This window comes from Passer montanus, unplaced genomic scaffold (assembly GCF_014805655.1).
Source record: "Passer montanus isolate IOZ18808 unplaced genomic scaffold, ASM1480565v1 scaffold400, whole genome shotgun sequence".
Classification (NCBI taxonomy): domain Eukaryota; kingdom Metazoa; phylum Chordata; class Aves; order Passeriformes; family Passeridae; genus Passer; species Passer montanus.
The window spans coordinates 1,661-18,826 of NW_024368820.1; the positions used below are offsets into that span (position 1 = coordinate 1,661).

General features: G+C 49.3%; 1 protein-coding gene across 1 annotated transcript in view; it reads right to left on the reverse strand.

Annotated features, from left to right (window-relative positions):
- Positions 1-10,202: 10,202 nt before the first annotated feature.
- LOC120506943 (zinc finger protein 34-like) overlaps positions 10,203-17,166 on the reverse strand; it is a 19,869-nt gene continuing 12,905 nt past the window's right edge. Inside the window, 3 exon segments of the mRNA XM_039719086.1 lie at positions 10,203-10,337; positions 10,447-11,156; positions 11,343-11,394. Of these exon segments, the coding sequence (XP_039575020.1) occupies positions 10,203-10,337; positions 10,447-11,156; positions 11,343-11,394 (897 nt within the window).

Here is a 17,166-nt window from a genome sequence, read left to right on the forward strand (position 1 = left end):
CCCCGTGTCAGGCTCTGGGGTCGATCTCGTGGAACATCCTCTGGGGGAGGCTGCGGCACCGGGGGCGGGGGGACCCGGGGGGACAGGGGACCCCGCTGTGCACGAGCAGCGTTGGACTGCTCTGGGGGAACTGTGAGGGGGGCTGGGGCACAGTGACCTTCCCAGTGACCTCACACAGCCCCTGTGACCTCACACAGCCCCCATGATGTCACACAGCACCTGTGATGTCAAAAAGCCCCTGTGATGGCACACAGACCGTTTGTGATGTCACAGCCCACATTATGATGTCACAGTTAATGTTGTGATATTACACAACCTGCCCTGGGATGTCACACAGCCATTCTGTGATGTCACAGTCTGGTCTGTGATGTCACACAAATACACTGTGATGGCAGAATCCATTCTATTATATCCAGCCTATGATGTCACAGAGCCTACTCTGTGATGTTGAAGCCTGCTCTGTGATATCACAAAGCCACTTCGTGATACCACGGGGCCAGTGCTGGGATATCCCTCTGTGATACCATAAAGCTGCACTATGACATCACAGAAGATTTGGTGATATCCACAGTCACCCTGTGACATCACAGTCTGTTCTGTGATGTCACAGCCTGCTCTGTGATGCTACTCAGCCAGCAAGTGATATCACAACCCACTCTCTGAGGTCACAGAGCCATCCTCAATAATGGCAGAAGCTGTACCATGGCCTTACATCGTACTCTATGATATCACAGGCAGCTCTGTGCTGTCACAACCCCTCAGTGATGTCACAAACCCCTCTCTTTGATGTCATACTGCCACTCTGTAATGTCACAGCACACACTCTCACCTCACAGCCTGCTCTATGGTGTCATATAGCCATGACATAATGTCACAGCCTGCTCTGTGATGTCACACCGTCCCCTCTGTGATGCTGTAGCTGTTCAATGCCCACACACAACAAACTCTGTGATGTCACACAGCTCCTTTCTGGCATCACAGTTGCTCTGTGCCTCTAGGACACAGCCACAGAGGTGCCGCTGTGACACAGCCCCCTCTGGGACATCCCCCAGCCCCTGCCAGTGCTGAGCCCCTGTCAGCTCTGTCTGTGCCCTGCTGGTGTCCCTGAGCTGCCCTGGCAGTGCCCCAGCCCTGCTGGGCTGTGCACAGGAGCTGCTCCTGGCCAGAGCTGTCTCTCTGCAGCGCTGCCCTTGCCAGGAGCTGCCTCTGAGAAAACCACAGAAGGTGCTTTTCAAAGTGCGACCTTCTCAGCTGATTGGATTTGTGTCCTCCTTTCTCTCCTGCCTCTCTTTGCCTGCTCTGTTTCTCTCTCAGTGTCTCTCTTGACCCAGGGCAGCTCCCACCAAAGACCCTGCCCTGATTTAATTCCCAATGCACGAGCTACAACAGCTATGGGTGAAGTTATGAAGGCTGGCAGTGAAATGTCACTGTAGGATCTTGCTCCACTTGGCTTTTGGCCCCTTCTGAAGACTTTGCCTTTGAGGGCAGGAACATGTTTTCCTGGCTAGGAACTGGAATTCCAGCCCCTGGGACTGTGTGGCATGGATCCCAGAGGGGCATTCCCAAGGCTCCCAGGGTGCTGCTCCTGCCGTGCCCCCCAAGGAGCTGTGCAGGGCCAGGGGACAAGGTCCAGCAGCTCTGTGGGCTCCTGGAGCACACAGCAAAGGTAGCTTTGCTGGGCATTTTCCAGCACATTCCTGTCAGAACCCAGGACATCTCTCTGGATGCCCTGGATGTCTCAAAACCCTGGCAGGGGCTCGGAGACCCTGGCAGGAAGCCAAAGACACCTGGAAATTCGATCTTAATTCATGGAGCAAATTGCCAACCTTATATGAAGAATTACAGGCCACAAAAGTTTAAGTAGCATAGTAGTAGTAATCACAGGGTGAAGGGAAAAATTTTGGAGCACTGTACAGGGGGTTTTGAACCTTGTACAGGGGGGTTTAGAATCCTTTACATGGGGGTCAGGAATCCCAAGATGGAGGGATTTGGCGTGCCCTGTCCTTTTTCTTTCTTCTCCTTGGCATCCATATTCAGGATGATGTTGGCATGTGTGGATTGGTTCATAGTGATGGTGCACTTGCCAACAAGAGTGAAAAGCATTGGAAATTAAAGGTAAATATCTAATACGTAGTTTTCACTATAAAAGAGACAACCGCCCTGTGGGCGGGAGAGAGTTCCCTTGGCTGTCTTGCTGATCAGACCTCGGCTGGACAGACAGAAAAACTTTGTAGATAAGAAACAATAAATGCAACTGAAGACCAAAAAGCAAGAGTCCAGACTCCTTCTTCGAAAGCGTGGCCTGTCTAGAACCGCCTTTTCCCATGCTGGGGCAGAGACAAGTAACAGCCAACCCCAGCACCTTCCCAGCTGAAAGCAGAGGGAAGAAGGGAAGTGAGTCCCTGACAGAATCCCAGAACGATTGCGGTGGGAAGGCACCCGGCCCGTGGGTTGGGATCCCATGAGGGAGAGACGCCTCTGCCGCTAGTGAAGGTGCGAATGAAACCGTGGGAACGCAACCTAAGGATTGTATTGAACATGGATTGAACTGAACAAGAAATGGGAAGGAGAGAGGGAGAGAAAGAAATCGGGAAGAGGTCTCAGGAAACCAAGCTGTGTTTTGTGTCAGGTACACACCGACAACCTGTGTATCTGTGATTGTGATATGTATGGAAATTGACCATGGGACAGTTATAAAGACAATTCTAATAAATAACTGAGGAAGTAAAGCATGGAAGAAGGCCTTTGAACCTATCCTTTGTTTCCAATTAACCTTTACAAGTCTTAAGTTGATTTAGGAGCATTCGAATTAAAGCTTTAAGGATGTTGCTGCTTGACAGGAACTTTCTGCTTCTAGCTAAAAAGAGTTTTGCAATAATAACCTTTTAAAGTATAATTTTAGAATATTGCTTGTAGTAAGGATCTTTGAAACTGTAGCTTTAGAATATATCAAAAGGAAACATGCTTATCTCAAGACTGCAGCAGAGCAGATGTTGATGGGACAGGAGCCCTGTGGGGCTGTCAGGGACCTGCAGCTTGCAAGGTGCTCTGCTCTCCCTCAGGTGCTTTCGGAGAGATCCAATCCCAGCTGGGCACCTCAGGGCACAAGTGGCACTGCCTGTTCATGGGCACACAACAGATGTCTGCCTGGAAAGGGGCACAGGTGCAAATACCTGTTAGTTTGATAATATACAAGCAAACCTTTATTATCTGAGTCACTTTAGTACTTTTAAGAAAAGGCAAAATTTTCCCACCAGGAACAGGAATTTCCTGGATCTACTGGATTTTTCTACTGATGGCAGGAGAAGAAATTCTGACCTTCCCCTCTATTTGAGCCACCAACATTCAGTCTAATATTTCATTACTCCCTCCTCCTGGTTAAATGGCCATGTCTAAGGACATCTCTTCATTTAGAGCAGCTGGATCTATGTCCTTCCCCTTGCTCCCAGATTTCCTCATGCAGCTGCTCTCTGGTCATTCTGATGTGTTATTTGACTGGCTTCATGCTTTGAGCATCAGAGAGTTGCCCAACTTTTCAAAACTTTAACTACCTTCTTAGTCAGCATCTCTAGTTGTCTTTTTATCTTTTATATCACCTCTTCCTATGTCTTTGTCTAAAATCCTTCCCGTATGGCAATCCCTTGTGGATGGTGGACATGTCAGATGTTGCTGTCACAAGGAGCTCAGGGAAGGGTTTTCATGTTTATTCAATTTATTAAATTTTATCATGTTCACATTTTTTTATTGGATGACAATTGGAGATTGCACATATCAATGTATTCACAGGGAAAAAAAACCTAAACAGGACCTAAAAATTGCTTTCTGACTATCGTTTTAAATAGAATATATTCAGTTTGAACAGGCTTCTGAAATCTGTCTAATTAACCACAAAGTATTTGAACACTTAAATAAATTAACTCTCAATGAGACATTTTAAAGGAATTACAATTAGTTGTGCATTCTGACTTGGATGTATTGTAGAAATACTAAAACAAATCCTGAAGAGCTCAAACAACAAAACTGCCTTAACAGGGAAATTTAGAAAATCAAAGAAACTTTGGCAAAAGATTTAATATCCCATCAGTCAACAAAAAAACACTTCTCAAAGCATTACCTTGACCCATTCAACTTCACAAACTCTAAGCCTGTTCAATTTAATGTTAATCAAAGTTTTCAAGAAGAGGGAATTAGAAAGAAAAAAGGATGAAAAAGATTCAGAGGAGCACACACACAGCTCCCAACTCCTGGGTTCCAGAAGTGTTCAGATGGAAATTCCAAGAGGAGGTGGGGTCAAGATGTGTGCTTGCCTTGTGGTCAGCCTTCAATACCCCTTGGTCTTCCTGGGCCCTTCCCCCAGGTGGGACTTGGGCCCATTTGGTCTCTCAGGAGCTGGGCTGGTGGCTCCAGAGGTGGCTGTGGAGCATTGCCTGTGCTGTGCCAGGGACTGGCAGCCACTGCTGGGCTGGGATAGAGGCTCTGGGGGGATTGGGGTTGCAGGGCAGGGCAGTGCTGGGGTTCCAGGGCAGGGCAAGGTGGACCTGCCTCTTCCTCTCTCACACATGAAATGTTTCCAGCCAGCAATCTCCTCCAGTCAGTCACACTAAAGCAGTGTTGGAGGTTAAAATCCCAATTCTGGCTGTGGGCACCTGGATGTCAAATACAGTTCTTTTCCATAGGAAAGAAAGCACAGAGCCCCAATGTTTGGAAGGCAGGTGTGAATCTCACTAGGCCAAGGCCAGCCAAACTTATCAGTAATGGCAGATTTTTTCTGGGAGCTATCTTTGTATGTATGGAATTTTGGAGTTGGAAAACCAGTCTTGGCCATGGGTGCCTGGAGAAGCAGGACATTTCGTTCCAACAGGAAGGAAAGCATGGAGCCTTCCCCAGGCTTTTTGGGAACAAATGAGAGCTGACCCTTGTGAAACCACTGCCAGCCAGAGTTGTCCTGGCAATATTCCTGTGGGAACAATCCCTGGATATAAGGAAATTTGGAGGTGAAACCCCAATTCTGTCCATGGGTGCCTGGAGAGGAAGGAGAGATCTTTTCCACTGGGAAGGAAAGCACGGAGCTCCAGTGTTTCAGCGGCAGATAACAACAGCCCCTCAACATGCCAAGGTCAGCTGGAGCAGTGAGGCAGCCCATGAGAGGCCAAACCAGCCAGACCCGTTCTGTGTCCTCTTGGTTTTATGGGGCCCTGCAGTGTCACAATAACACCTTGGTTCAATGGGGCCCCACAATGTCACAATGGCCTCCTAGTTCCATGAGGCTGTGAAGAGTCTTAATGGTCTCTCTGTGGCCCCATGAGGCCTTGCAACGTCACAATTATCTCCACAATTTTCCATGATGCCCCACAATGTCACAATGGTCCCTTGGTCTCACATGGCCCCACACTGTCACAGTGATCCCTTGGTCTCACAAAGCTCCACAGTGTCACAATGATCCCTTGGTGTCACAGGGCCCCACAGTGTAATGTTTAATATAAGTTCTTACCTAAGTTAAATATTGTTAAGCATTATTAATCTCTTATATTGCTAAATCATAGGTTATAAATTAGCTTAAACACTATTAAGTGCTGTTCTTTTGCTAAATTGTTAAGTTTACAGTAGAAGTAAATGTTAAGGTGTAAGTTAAGAAATGTTAATTTTGAGCTCTGTTCAGCTTTTAGGCCCTATTCCTTTTATCCTTGCCCTCACTGTCCTTCTGTCACACACACACAACACAGCCATCTCTGTGATGTCAGACAGCCTCCTGTGATGTCACTAAGCCCCCTATAACGTCACACAGCACCCTTGTGATGCCACAGAACCAACTAAGGGATGTCAGCCTGGAGTGTCATACAGCTGCTCTGTGATGTCACAGAAGACTCTGAGATGTCACAAAGTCACCATGTGAGGTCACAGTCTGTTCTGTGATGTCACAGCCTGCTCTATGATGTTCCACAGCCATCTAATGATGTCACAACCCAATCTCTGATGTCACAGAGCCACCCTCTATGATGGCAAAGTCTGCTCCATGGCTTCACACACTACTCTATGATGTCACAGCTGTGAGATGTCACAACCCCCTCAGTGATGTCACAAAACCCTCTCTGTGATGTCATACTGCCACTCTGTAATGTCACAGCACGCAATTTGACCTCACAGCCTTCTCTATGATATCATACAGCCATGTCATGACGTCACAGCTGCTCTGTTATGTCAAAGAATCCCCTCTATGATGCTGTAGCTGCTTGACAACCTCACACAACAAACTCTGTAATGTCACACAGCCCCTTGCTGACATCACAGCTGCTCTGTGCCTCTAGGACACAGCCACAGAGGTGCCACTGTCACACAGCCCCCTCTGGGACATCCCCCAGCCCCTGCCAGTGCTGAGCCCCTGTCAGCTCTGTCTGTGCCCTGCTGGTGTCCCTGAGCTGCCCTGGCAGTGCCCCAGCCCTGCTGGGCTGTGCACAGGAGCTGCTCCTGGCCAGAGCTGTCTCTCTGCAGCACTGCCCTTGCCAGGAGCTGCCTCTGGGCCAGGAGCCTGGCCCAGCTCAGCAGCACAGACACAGCACAAGGACTTTAACCCAAGCCCCTCTGGGGCTTTGGTGCTCTTTGCATCAGACTCAGTCCCTCAGAGTGTGCTCAGAGAACTTCTCAGGGACTCAAAAAGAGAGTGAAACACAGAAGTTTCTCATACTTTAAACCAATCCTTCTGAGGGACAGGACTGAGAAAGTGTCCCCAGGTTGCAGCCAGAGAACAACACTGGAGGCAGTGATGACAGCTGGGGACAAACAAGGCAAAGGTGTCTCTGGTGCTGAGCAAACCTGGATGTGTTTCAGGAATGCAAAGGCCCAAGGCCTGAGAAAGCTTACCTGCTTGTTTAGAAGTTCTTTCAAAGCCTCCTGCCTGCCTCTGCCTGCCCACACAAAGCCTTGGGCTGCTCCAGGCTCCTTCTGGGGGACATGTTGCACCACAGCCCTGCCCTGGCAGGGAAATTCCTTTCTCCTGGTGTCCACTTCGGGCCTCCTCAGCTGCCCCTGGTGCCATTATTGCCTTCTCGTGCTTATATCCTCTATGAAGAAAAGCTCCAGCCTCTCTGAAACCACCCTTCAATTCCTCCCAGGCTATTCCTGTTCTGTCCTGTCTCCACAGCATTGAGAGCCGTGTGCTTCTACCTGCTTGTGGCCTCCAAACCCCATCTTGGGAGATTTTTGTGTCCTCTCCAAAGTATGTGAAAATGGAAAAATAATGGTCAAGGTTGTTTTCTCCTAGATCTTGCAGTGACAGAACAAGGGTCAATGTCTCTGAACTGAATGAGGGCGGTTTTAAATTTCTTAGAAGGAGGAAATATTTTATAACTATGAGAATTGCACAAAACTGCAAATGTTTTTCCAGAGAAGTGGATTCCCCATCCCAGGAATGCTCCAAGATGAGGAACTTTGTGCAACCTGACATAGTGAAACCCCATCCCCTCCCCAAGCACAGAATTCCTGTTGTGTGGGTTCTCTGCTGTGCTGGGTGCCCTCACAACACTTCTGGCCAGAATGTCTGCTGAGGGCAGCCAGGCTGCTGCAGGGGCAGTGACCTCACAGCCATCACCATGGCAGCCCTGACCCCTGGGCCTGGCTCTGCCCTTTCCTCTGCCCCTGCCTTGTCTCTGCTGGCATGAAGAGTTTTGTCATTCATATCTTGTCCCCAGGGTGCTGGGGCCAATGGCTTCCCAGGCAGGCTCCTGGAGCAGAAGTGGCTTTTCAGAGCCCAGGCAGAAATGAGCCCTGAGGCAGCAGCTCTGCAGTGCTGGCCACCAGGCCGGGCTGCCAAGGGAGGCTTCTGGCCATGCCCTGCAAGCAGCTGCTGCTGCCAAGGTGCCTTTGGTGCCTCAGGCTCTCCCTGGCACAGCTCCCAGCACGGCACTCTGCCTTTGTGCCCAAGCCCTTCCCTGTGCTGGGGCTGGCCTGGGGCTTTTCCTGCAGCGGGACCTGCCCTGCTCCTGGCACAGGAAAGGCAGTTCCTGCTGGAGCAGGAGGCTCTGCCTGCAACGGGCTCCAACAACCCCAGCCAGGCCCTGTTTGCAAAGCCCCAGTGGAAAATAAAGGAGGAGGGTCCTACTGATTTTGGGGTGAATAAAGCTGGAACCAGCCTGACTCCTCCATCCTGAAGTTCAATATCCTCAGAGGGAGCTGAAGCTGTGGCAGAAATGGAAAAATTCCTGGAGAAAGGAACAACCAAGTGACACCACTGAAAGCTTCTGCAGAGCTGCTGAGCTGGCCCAACCTGGGCACATCTGATTGACAGGGCAGCACTTCAGGCTGGAAAAGTCCTGACCCAAATTTTATTGGTAGCATCTCCTGACATTTCTCTTCTTGGGATGTGTGGAAATTCTACCCTGCAGTGGGGACACCCCTCAAGATCACGTCTCCAGGTTGAACCAAAGGGATTTGCCCACGGTCATTGGTCTAGGGCAGTGACATCAATCTCTGCTTAATTACTGGTTTTGTTTTAATACAGTTGCTTAGAAATCACTTCCGAGTGCTCTAAATAATAAAATATGTAACAGCTCTTATATCTTGGTGTAAATATTTCTAATTAAGATAATTTTGTCTCATCATTACCATGGTATAAATTTATATAAATATCTCTGTTTTGTTATCCTTAATCCTGGGGGACAAATTCTATAAAGGTTAGATTCCACTTTGATATTTATTTACATATGAAGGCTTGAAAATTCTGGAGATGAGACTGGATCAGCTGCTCCATGGCTGTTCTCACAGAAAGAATTTAGAAAGCCTGGAGGTCCTTGGGGGTATTTGGGTGTGGATATGACAGTGTGGTGAGAGACAGAGAAAGCAAAATAAGTTTCCAATGAATTGGTCAGGGAACTTTAAGGGAGCTGGGGGGAAAGAATTGAATCTATCCACAGGTGGTGTGTATAGTAAGTTGGTTTTTCTCCATAAAGTTGTTTACTGAAGGATATTGTCTTAATTAGCCAATCATGTGTAATGTGTTGACTAAATGACCAATGAGGTCCACCTGTAGCAAACCAAGGTATAAAAGAAGAGGATTGAATAGACAGGTGGCCTTTAGCCCTTAGCTTTCTGGTCTGAGTCTGTGCCATCTCTGACTCAACGGTGACATTTGGGGATCTGTGGGGCTATTGGGGATCCTCTCTGCACGCTGTGTCCTAACAGGAGCTTTTCCAATAAACATTGCCTGAAGCTCCCACTGTGCCCATGACAGGAACCCCTCTGAGTGCTTCTGGGACATCCCAGCACTTTGGCAGCCTGGGGACTCCTGGGATGTCACTGTGGAACCCCAGTCAGTGCCTGTGACAGATCAGTGCCTTTGCAGCCCAAGGTGCCCTGGGATGTCACCATGGAATGGCTGTGACTGCCTCTGAGCACAGGGCCCTTTACCATCCCCAGAAACCCCTGGGAGGTGTCCATGGAGTCCCTGTCTCTGCCTGTGACATTCCAGCTGTTGAACAGCCTGGAGACTCTTGGAAAGTCCCCATGGAACCCCTCTGAGGGCCTGTGACAAATCTGATCCTTAGCAGGCAACCATCACCTGGACCCTGTTGCTATGTGTCATGGGATCCCAGATCCACAGAATTGGCTGAGCTGGGAGGGACCCATCAGGATCCTGGAGTCCAACTGCTGGCCCTGCACAGGACACCCCAACAATGCCAGCCTGGGCCTGGCAGCGCTGTCCAAACGCTGCTGGAGCTCAGAGAGCCCTGGAGCTGGGAGCCTTCCCTGGGGAGCCTGGGCAATCCTGGGATGGGATAAGAACAATTTATTGGGAACAGCAACGAGATAAAGAACAAACAGGAACAGAAACAATACTGCTAACAAAAGGGAAAAGAAAAACTATTTACAGGGAAAACCAAAACACAACTCACTGGGTCATCCTGGCCACATATTTCCGCCTACGTGGCAAGGATACTCTTCTCCCCAGGGAGAGAGAGACCCTTTCCTGCCTCTGGCAATGACCTGAGGAGGGAGTGGATCTAATGACATGGACCTGGCCAGAACCTCATGTTCATTGATCCCACATCATGTCATTGGCAGGGGCAGGAAAAGGGACAGGCGTCTTCCCAGCATGGATTACAGTGAACATGGAACACAGGTCTCTTCCCAGTGTGGATCCTCCAATTGGGTATGAAGCTGGAGCCAGGCACGAAGCTCTCCCTGCAGTTGGGGCATTTACAGGGCTTCATTTACAGGTGCCTCTGTTGGTGTCTGGTTAAGTTAGAACTGTTGGTGAAGCTCTTTCCACACTGGGGACACTTGTAGGGCCTTTCCCCAGTGTGGATGCGCCGGTGGGTGACGAGGTGGGAGTTGTACTTGAAGCCCTCAGGAAAAGGGACAGGCGTCTTCCCAGCATGGATTACAGTGAACATGGATCACAGGTCTCTTCCCAGTGTGGATCCTCCAATTGGGTATGAAGCTGGAGCCAGGCACGAAGCTCTCCCTGCAGTTGGGGCATTTACAGGGCTTCATTTACAGGTGCCTCTGTTGGTGTCTGGTTAAGTTAGAACTGTTGGTGAAGCTCTTTCCACACTGGGGACACTTGTAGGGCCTTTCCCCAGTGTGGATGCGCCGGTGGGTGACGAGGTGGGAGTTGTACTTGAAGCCCTTCCCACAGTCCAGGCAGCGGAAGGGCCTCTCATCAGTGTGAATCCGCTCATGCAGGAGGAGATTGGAGCTGGTGTGAAACCTCTTCCAACACTGGGGACACTCGTAGGGTCTCTCCCCGGTGTGGATGCGTTGGTGGGTCAGAAGGGTGGATCTGTAGCTGAAGCCCTTCCCACACTCCCCACACTCGTAGGGCCATTCCCCGGTGTGGATCATCTGGTGGCTGATCAGGGTGCTGCTCTGCCTGAAGCTCTTCCCACACTCCAAGCACTTGTAGGGCTTCTCCCCATCATGAAGCTCCTCATGGACCATCAGCTCCGAGCTCTGGCTGAAGCTCTGTCCACCTTCCTGGCACAGGGTGGGTCTTTCCTCCTCAGAGCACCCTGGGCTCGGTTTGCAGGCCCTCATCCTGTGGGATCTCTTGGGCTTTACCTCCCTGTTCGATTCCTGTTCCATGGAGTCCTTCAAAACAGATTCTTCCACAAGGTTCTGCTGTGAAGATTTGTCATCTCCAGTCTCCATCCTCAGCTCCTTGTCTGGGGGACGAAGGACAAGGAGTGGATGGGCTTTGCCTCTGTGCCAGAGGGAGAGGGAACGAGACACCCCCAGTGCATCCCCAGCAGGATGGCCAAGGCAGAGGGGTTGTCCTGCAGCCACGGGCCATGCTGAGCTGGGAGATGCAGCAGGAGAGAGGGAGAAAGGGGCACTGACTTCCTCCTCACCTGCCGGGGTGTCCCGGGGCATCTTCCTCTTCCTTGCAGCATCCCCCTCCATCTGGCCAAGGTTTGGGAATGGGAGATCCTGGTCTGGGAGGAAAAAAAATGGGATGAGTACATCAAGTGTTGTATGGGTTTCAAGGTAAACCAGGTGGAGATTCTAAGCCAGAACTACAATTTAATAAGAAAATTAAGATCAAAGCGATGAAACAGAAACACTGCCTTAAACTGACACAGTCAGGATATAACCTGACACCCTGTTGCTCAGGGTGCTGGTAGCAGTCCCATTAAATGGTGGCTGCAGTCCTGTTGCAGTGATGATCGTGATTCTGTCAAAGCAGTGATCCTGTAGAAGGGTCTGGTCTTCCTCTGAAGGTCCAGTGGTGCTTATGGAGCTCTTGTCCTCTGGGAATCCAGTAGGCAAGGTGCTACTGGTATTGCAAGGTTCAACTTATATCCAGGTAGGAATGCTTGGCTCCTCCCCCTGGGCGGAGCATCCCACAATGGGATGATGTCATTTTACCAGTCCTGCAGGGACACTCAACTGTTCAATAAAATCCACTTTGGATTTGGTCTCATTAACACCTTAACTGGGAAAGAGGCATCTCTCTAACAATTTTCTTAACCAGATTGTGACATTATTTTAGGACAGTAAGTTCAGGGCACTGTTCTCTGACCCCAAGTACCTTTGACAACAGCATGGTTCCCTTCTCCGAGGAGTTGTGGCTCTTTCTGGAGGAACTCTTGGAAACTTCGACGCAGCTTCCTCTGAACTGAACATGGGAGAACTGATGAGGAAAATGGCTTTTGTGGGTGGCCAGTGTAAAGAAAATATTTTCTTGTCCTTCCTTGAAAAGTTCATTAAAATCACTGGAGGAAAGAGAGCAAATGTTACCAGCGAGACTGACAAGGTTCATTTACCCCAAGATGAGGAACACAAGGCTGCTGAAAGTCCCACAAGGAGCCCAGCTCCATGAGCTAAATTCCCAAATAATCCCTGAATTCACAGGCTTCAGGGCCTTGCCACGTGTGAGAATATTTTTTCTCTTCATCCCTGTCACTATTGTGACAGCTACACGGAGCTTTCTCTTCCTTTTAATAATCTGTATTGGGCCAAATTTCCACTTTTCTTTTATCGGCACCTGCCAGCAGCTGAGCTGGAACCGATGAAACTTGGAATTGCCACAGAATTGCTTCTATTGTTGGTTTATTAATGTTTGGGTTTTGTTGGCATTTCCATCACAAGTGAGTTGTGGAAAGAGCAAATATTCCTCAAGGCATTTAATGTAGTGTTAAGTTTGATTTCTGCCAAATCTATTTTGTCCACTGCCCAGGGCATGCTTGAGGGGTCTCTGTGCCTCTTGCTCTGGGGGATGCTTGGGAGGGGCTTGGGGGGAATTTTGTCCTTGTCCCTGTCACCCCAGGCCATTCCCCAGGGAGTCTCCATCATTCTCACCCAAGGGAATGCCTGGGGGGTCTCCCTCCCTCTCATCCCTGTGCCAAGGGGGTGCTCGGCCCAGTCTCTGTCCCTCTTAGCCCAGGGGATGCTCGGGGGTCTCTGTCCCCTCGCCCTGGTGGTTGCTGGGGGTCTCTCCATCCCGTTGGCCTCAGGAAATGCTTGTGCAGGGCTGGGGACCAGGGGCTCTGTGTCCCTCTCACCGCTGAGGGTGCTTGGGGGCTCTCTGACCTTCTCATCCCTAGGGAGGCCGGGGTGGTCTCTGTCCCTCTCAGCCCTGGTGTGACCCTGCCCAAACATCACTGGGGTCAGAGGGACAGAGACACCCCCAAACCCCCAGAAGGGCTGAACCTGGGATCATGCTCATAATCTCTTCATCTGTTTAGCCCAGAAATTAGTTCTGCACCTTTAAGGAAGGTTCTGAGAGCAAAGGGAGACAGGAAGTGAGCAGGTTTTTTAAGAAACTGCACTCCTCCGTATTCTGGCTCCTGGACAGACAGATAGCAGGACAGGGCTCTCCTTTGGTTTTAGTTAGTTTTTAGCTCTCTGAGGCAGATACGTGCCCTGGACTGTGGTTTTTCTTTTACTTTAGAGCTGTTTAAACCTGCTCTCAATATCAAGAAGAGCACTGGCAGCTCTACCTGTGGCCCATTGGGCCAAGCCTGGTCCACGGCATTTCCAGTGCTAGAGAAACTGAGAAAAGACTGAGTGAGCAGAGCTACAGCCCACAGAGGGACTTTCTGAGTTTGTCATCTCTTTAGGAGTGGCAAGAAGTTTTATTGTTTAATATTGGTCATTTGCTCTGCTTGTGAATTCCTTGCCTGTTAAATAACCAGGTTTTTCCACTTTTCTCCAAGGAAATCTTTCCCCAAACTGATTGGGGAGAGGCTGCTTGAATTTGCTTTCTAGAGGAAACTCCTTTTGGAGGTTTTCTCCCAAATTTGCCCTAAACTAGGACAGGGTGGTGGGGAGAGGAGGGAGCCCAAAGGGAGGGGAGGGGGGAGGCTGGAGAGAGGGACCCTGGAACCCCAAAATCCCCCACCATCCCATCTCTTCATCTGTTTAGCCCAGAAATTAGTTCTGCACCTTTAAGGAAGGTTCTGAGAGCAAAGGGAGACAGGAAGTGAGCAGGTTTTTTAAGAAACTGCACTCCTCCGTATTCTGGCTCCTGGACAGACAGATAGCAGGACAGGGCTCTCCTTTGGTTTTAGTTAGTTTTTAGCTCTCTGAGGCAGATACGTGCCCTGGACTGTGGTTTTTCTTTTACTTTAGAGCTGTCTAAACCTGCTCTCAATATCAAGAAGAGCACTGGCAGCTCTACCTGTGGCCCATTGGGCCAAGCCTAGTCCACGGCATTTCCAGTGCTGGAGAAACTGATAAGAGACTGAGTGAGCAGAGCTACAGCCCACAGAGGGACTTTCTGAGTTTGTCATCTCTTTAGGAGTGGCAAGAAGTTTTATTGTTTAATATTGGTCATTTGCTCTGCTTGTGAATTCCTTGCCTGTTAAATAACCAGGTTTTTCCACTTTTCTCCAAGGAAATCTTTCCCCAAACTGATTGGGGAGAGGCTGCTTGAATTTGCTTTCTAGAGGAAACTCCTTTTGGAGGTTTTCTCCCAAATTTGCCCTAAACTAGGACAGGGTGGTGGGGAGAGGAGGGAGCCCAAAGTGCCTGGACTGGGGGGAGGCTGGAGAGAGGGACCCTGGAACCCCAAAATCCCCCACCATCCCTAAGCAGGACCCTGGAGAGGGGGGATCCCCAGGACGCATGGGATCCTTGGCAGCCATGAGAGAGGGGACCACCAGAACCCCAGAGGGATGAGACTGGAAATGGGACACTCCTGGTGGCTTTTTTTGATTCACTTTTACTTTTGGAAGGTTTTTACCACGTGACTTCTAGAGATGGACTTGGGCAGAGGCCTTTCAGACACACGGTGCTCATCCCTGGTATCCCTGGTTTTTCCCCAAACCAGGATTTCCCATTCCCAAATCTTGGCCCAATGGAGGAGAAAGCTGCAAGGAAGAGGAAGATGCCCAGAGACACACAGACAGGTGAGGAGGAAGTCAGTGCCCCTTTCCCCCTCTCTCCTGCTCCATCTCCCAGCCCAGCATGGCCACTGGCTACAAGACAACCCCACTGCCAATGCCGTCCTGCTGGGGATGCACTGGGGGATCTCCTTCCCCTTCCCTCTGGCACGGAGGCACATTCACAGGCTCTGGGGCAGGAGGGGGAACCGCGGGTGGTTTGGGGTGCGTGGCTCGGCTGCTCCCGGTGAAAAGGTCTTAGTAAATTCATGCTTGCATAAAATTTGTGGCTGCTATGGGCTTCTCTCAAAACTAAATTACATAAAATCATGACACACTTATTCCATCGTTTTAATCCCTCCAGTAAATCCTTCATGCTGTTATTTCAATCGCTGATTGTTCAACTTTTCAGTGCCTTATTTCCATTAATAGCATCCAAATAAGGTAAATTTTGTTGCATGTATAACTTTTAAGGATATACATTTTTGATTCTGTTACGTTTAATTTAATACAAATTCAGAGTTGATAAGTTTAAGAAAAGTTAAGCTTCATTATTGTTAGATTTGAGCAATGTTAAGTTACATTCTCTTAATTTGAAATCCTGCTGTTCTGGATTGAAAGAAAACGTATGTATTCTATTTGCCATCTGTCAGATGTAGTGCAGTTATCTTCTGTTAATCGGGCAGTAAATTGGACCTCCCAATGACTCCCACAGATCCCAAACACCTGCAAGGACCTCCAACCTTTCTAAACTCCTTCTTGTAAGAGGAGCCTTGGAACAGATGTATCCAATGCCAGTCCCAGACTTTCAAGATTTTGTATGTAAGGAATTATAAAGGTGGAATGAAACCTTTATAGAATTTGTCCCACAGGGTTAAGGATGACAAACCAGAGATATTTCTATAAATATATATTATCTCTGATGGTAATGATTAGACAATGTTATCTTAATCAGACACATTTAATCCTAGGTATAACAGCTGTCATATATTATATATCATATCATGACATATCATATTATATCATATACTAGGAAGTGGTTTCAAAGTAACTGTATTAAAGCAAAACCAGTTATTAAGCAGAGATTGATGTCACTCCCTGTGTTGGTTTGGAAAGACGGGTGTCTGCTAAGGAAGGTAGGAGCCTCTCCTAAAATGTAAAATGTAAACCCCCTCCCTCTGAATTTTTATAAATTTGAAATTAAGGGGCTCTCAGGAAAAAATATGGGAGCAGGAATAACAGTTCTTTATTAGGGAAACAAATAAAAACATAACATAAACAATGCAGTAAAGCAAGACAACACTGACAGAGTGAGCACACAACCTGACACCCTCTTGGTCAGGGTGTTGGTAGCAGTCCAATTGGAATGGTGGCTGCACTCCTCCTGGAGTGTCAGGTGTGGTTCTGTTTGAGCAGGGATCCTGTAGAAAGGTGTAGTCTTCCTCTGAAGATCCAGTGGAAGAGGCAGCTGCTGTTCCTCTAGAAAATCCAGTGGAGAAAGCAGTGCTGGTGTTCCAGAATTTCAAGATTATATCTGGTAGGAATGCTTGGCTCTCCCCTCTGGGCAGAGCATCTCCCAATGGGATGCTGTAGTTCTTATCAGTCATTCAGTGACATTCAGTAGCCTGTTATCAGCAGATGTCTGCCCTGAGGAAGGAGTGGGTGTGGAAGAGATAAGGAAAACTGCCCACTTAACAGAAGACAATGGCCATACGGATGACAAACAGAATACAATCTGCTTGGAAATCCAGGACGGTGGGTTAGTGGGCTGCCCTCAGGGAATGCTCGCCTGGTATCCAGGGGCGGCGTGGGAGCACCTTGACCTTGGAGCACCCAGCTGCCTCCATGTTTGGAGGTGCCTGAGGAAGGCTGGGACGATGCCAGGGACATCCTGCAGTGACATCCCCCCTGTCCCACTCTGGTGAGCTCAGTCCCAAACCTGACCCTGATCCTGGTCTCAATCTCACTCCATGTTTAGACACACTCACAGTTCTGTATTTTATCTCATCCCAGTCCCAGACTCGTCTAGCCCAAGACCCTATCCCAACACCAGCCCTAAAGCCAATGCCATGTCTAGCCTTAACGCCAAACCGAGCTCTAATCCAAATATCAGCCCTAACTCCAACCCCAGCCCCTTCCTAAATCCTCAGCCCATAACAAATCCCAGGTTCAGCCCTTCTGGGGGTTTGGGGGTGTCTCTGTCCTTCTGACCCCAATGATGTTTGGGTGGGGTCACACCAGGGCTGAGAGGGACAGAGACGCCCCTGGCCTCCCAAGGGATGAGAAGGTCAGAGAGCCCCCCAGCCCCGAGCACCCTCAGCGGTGAGAGGGACACAGAGCCCCTGGTCCC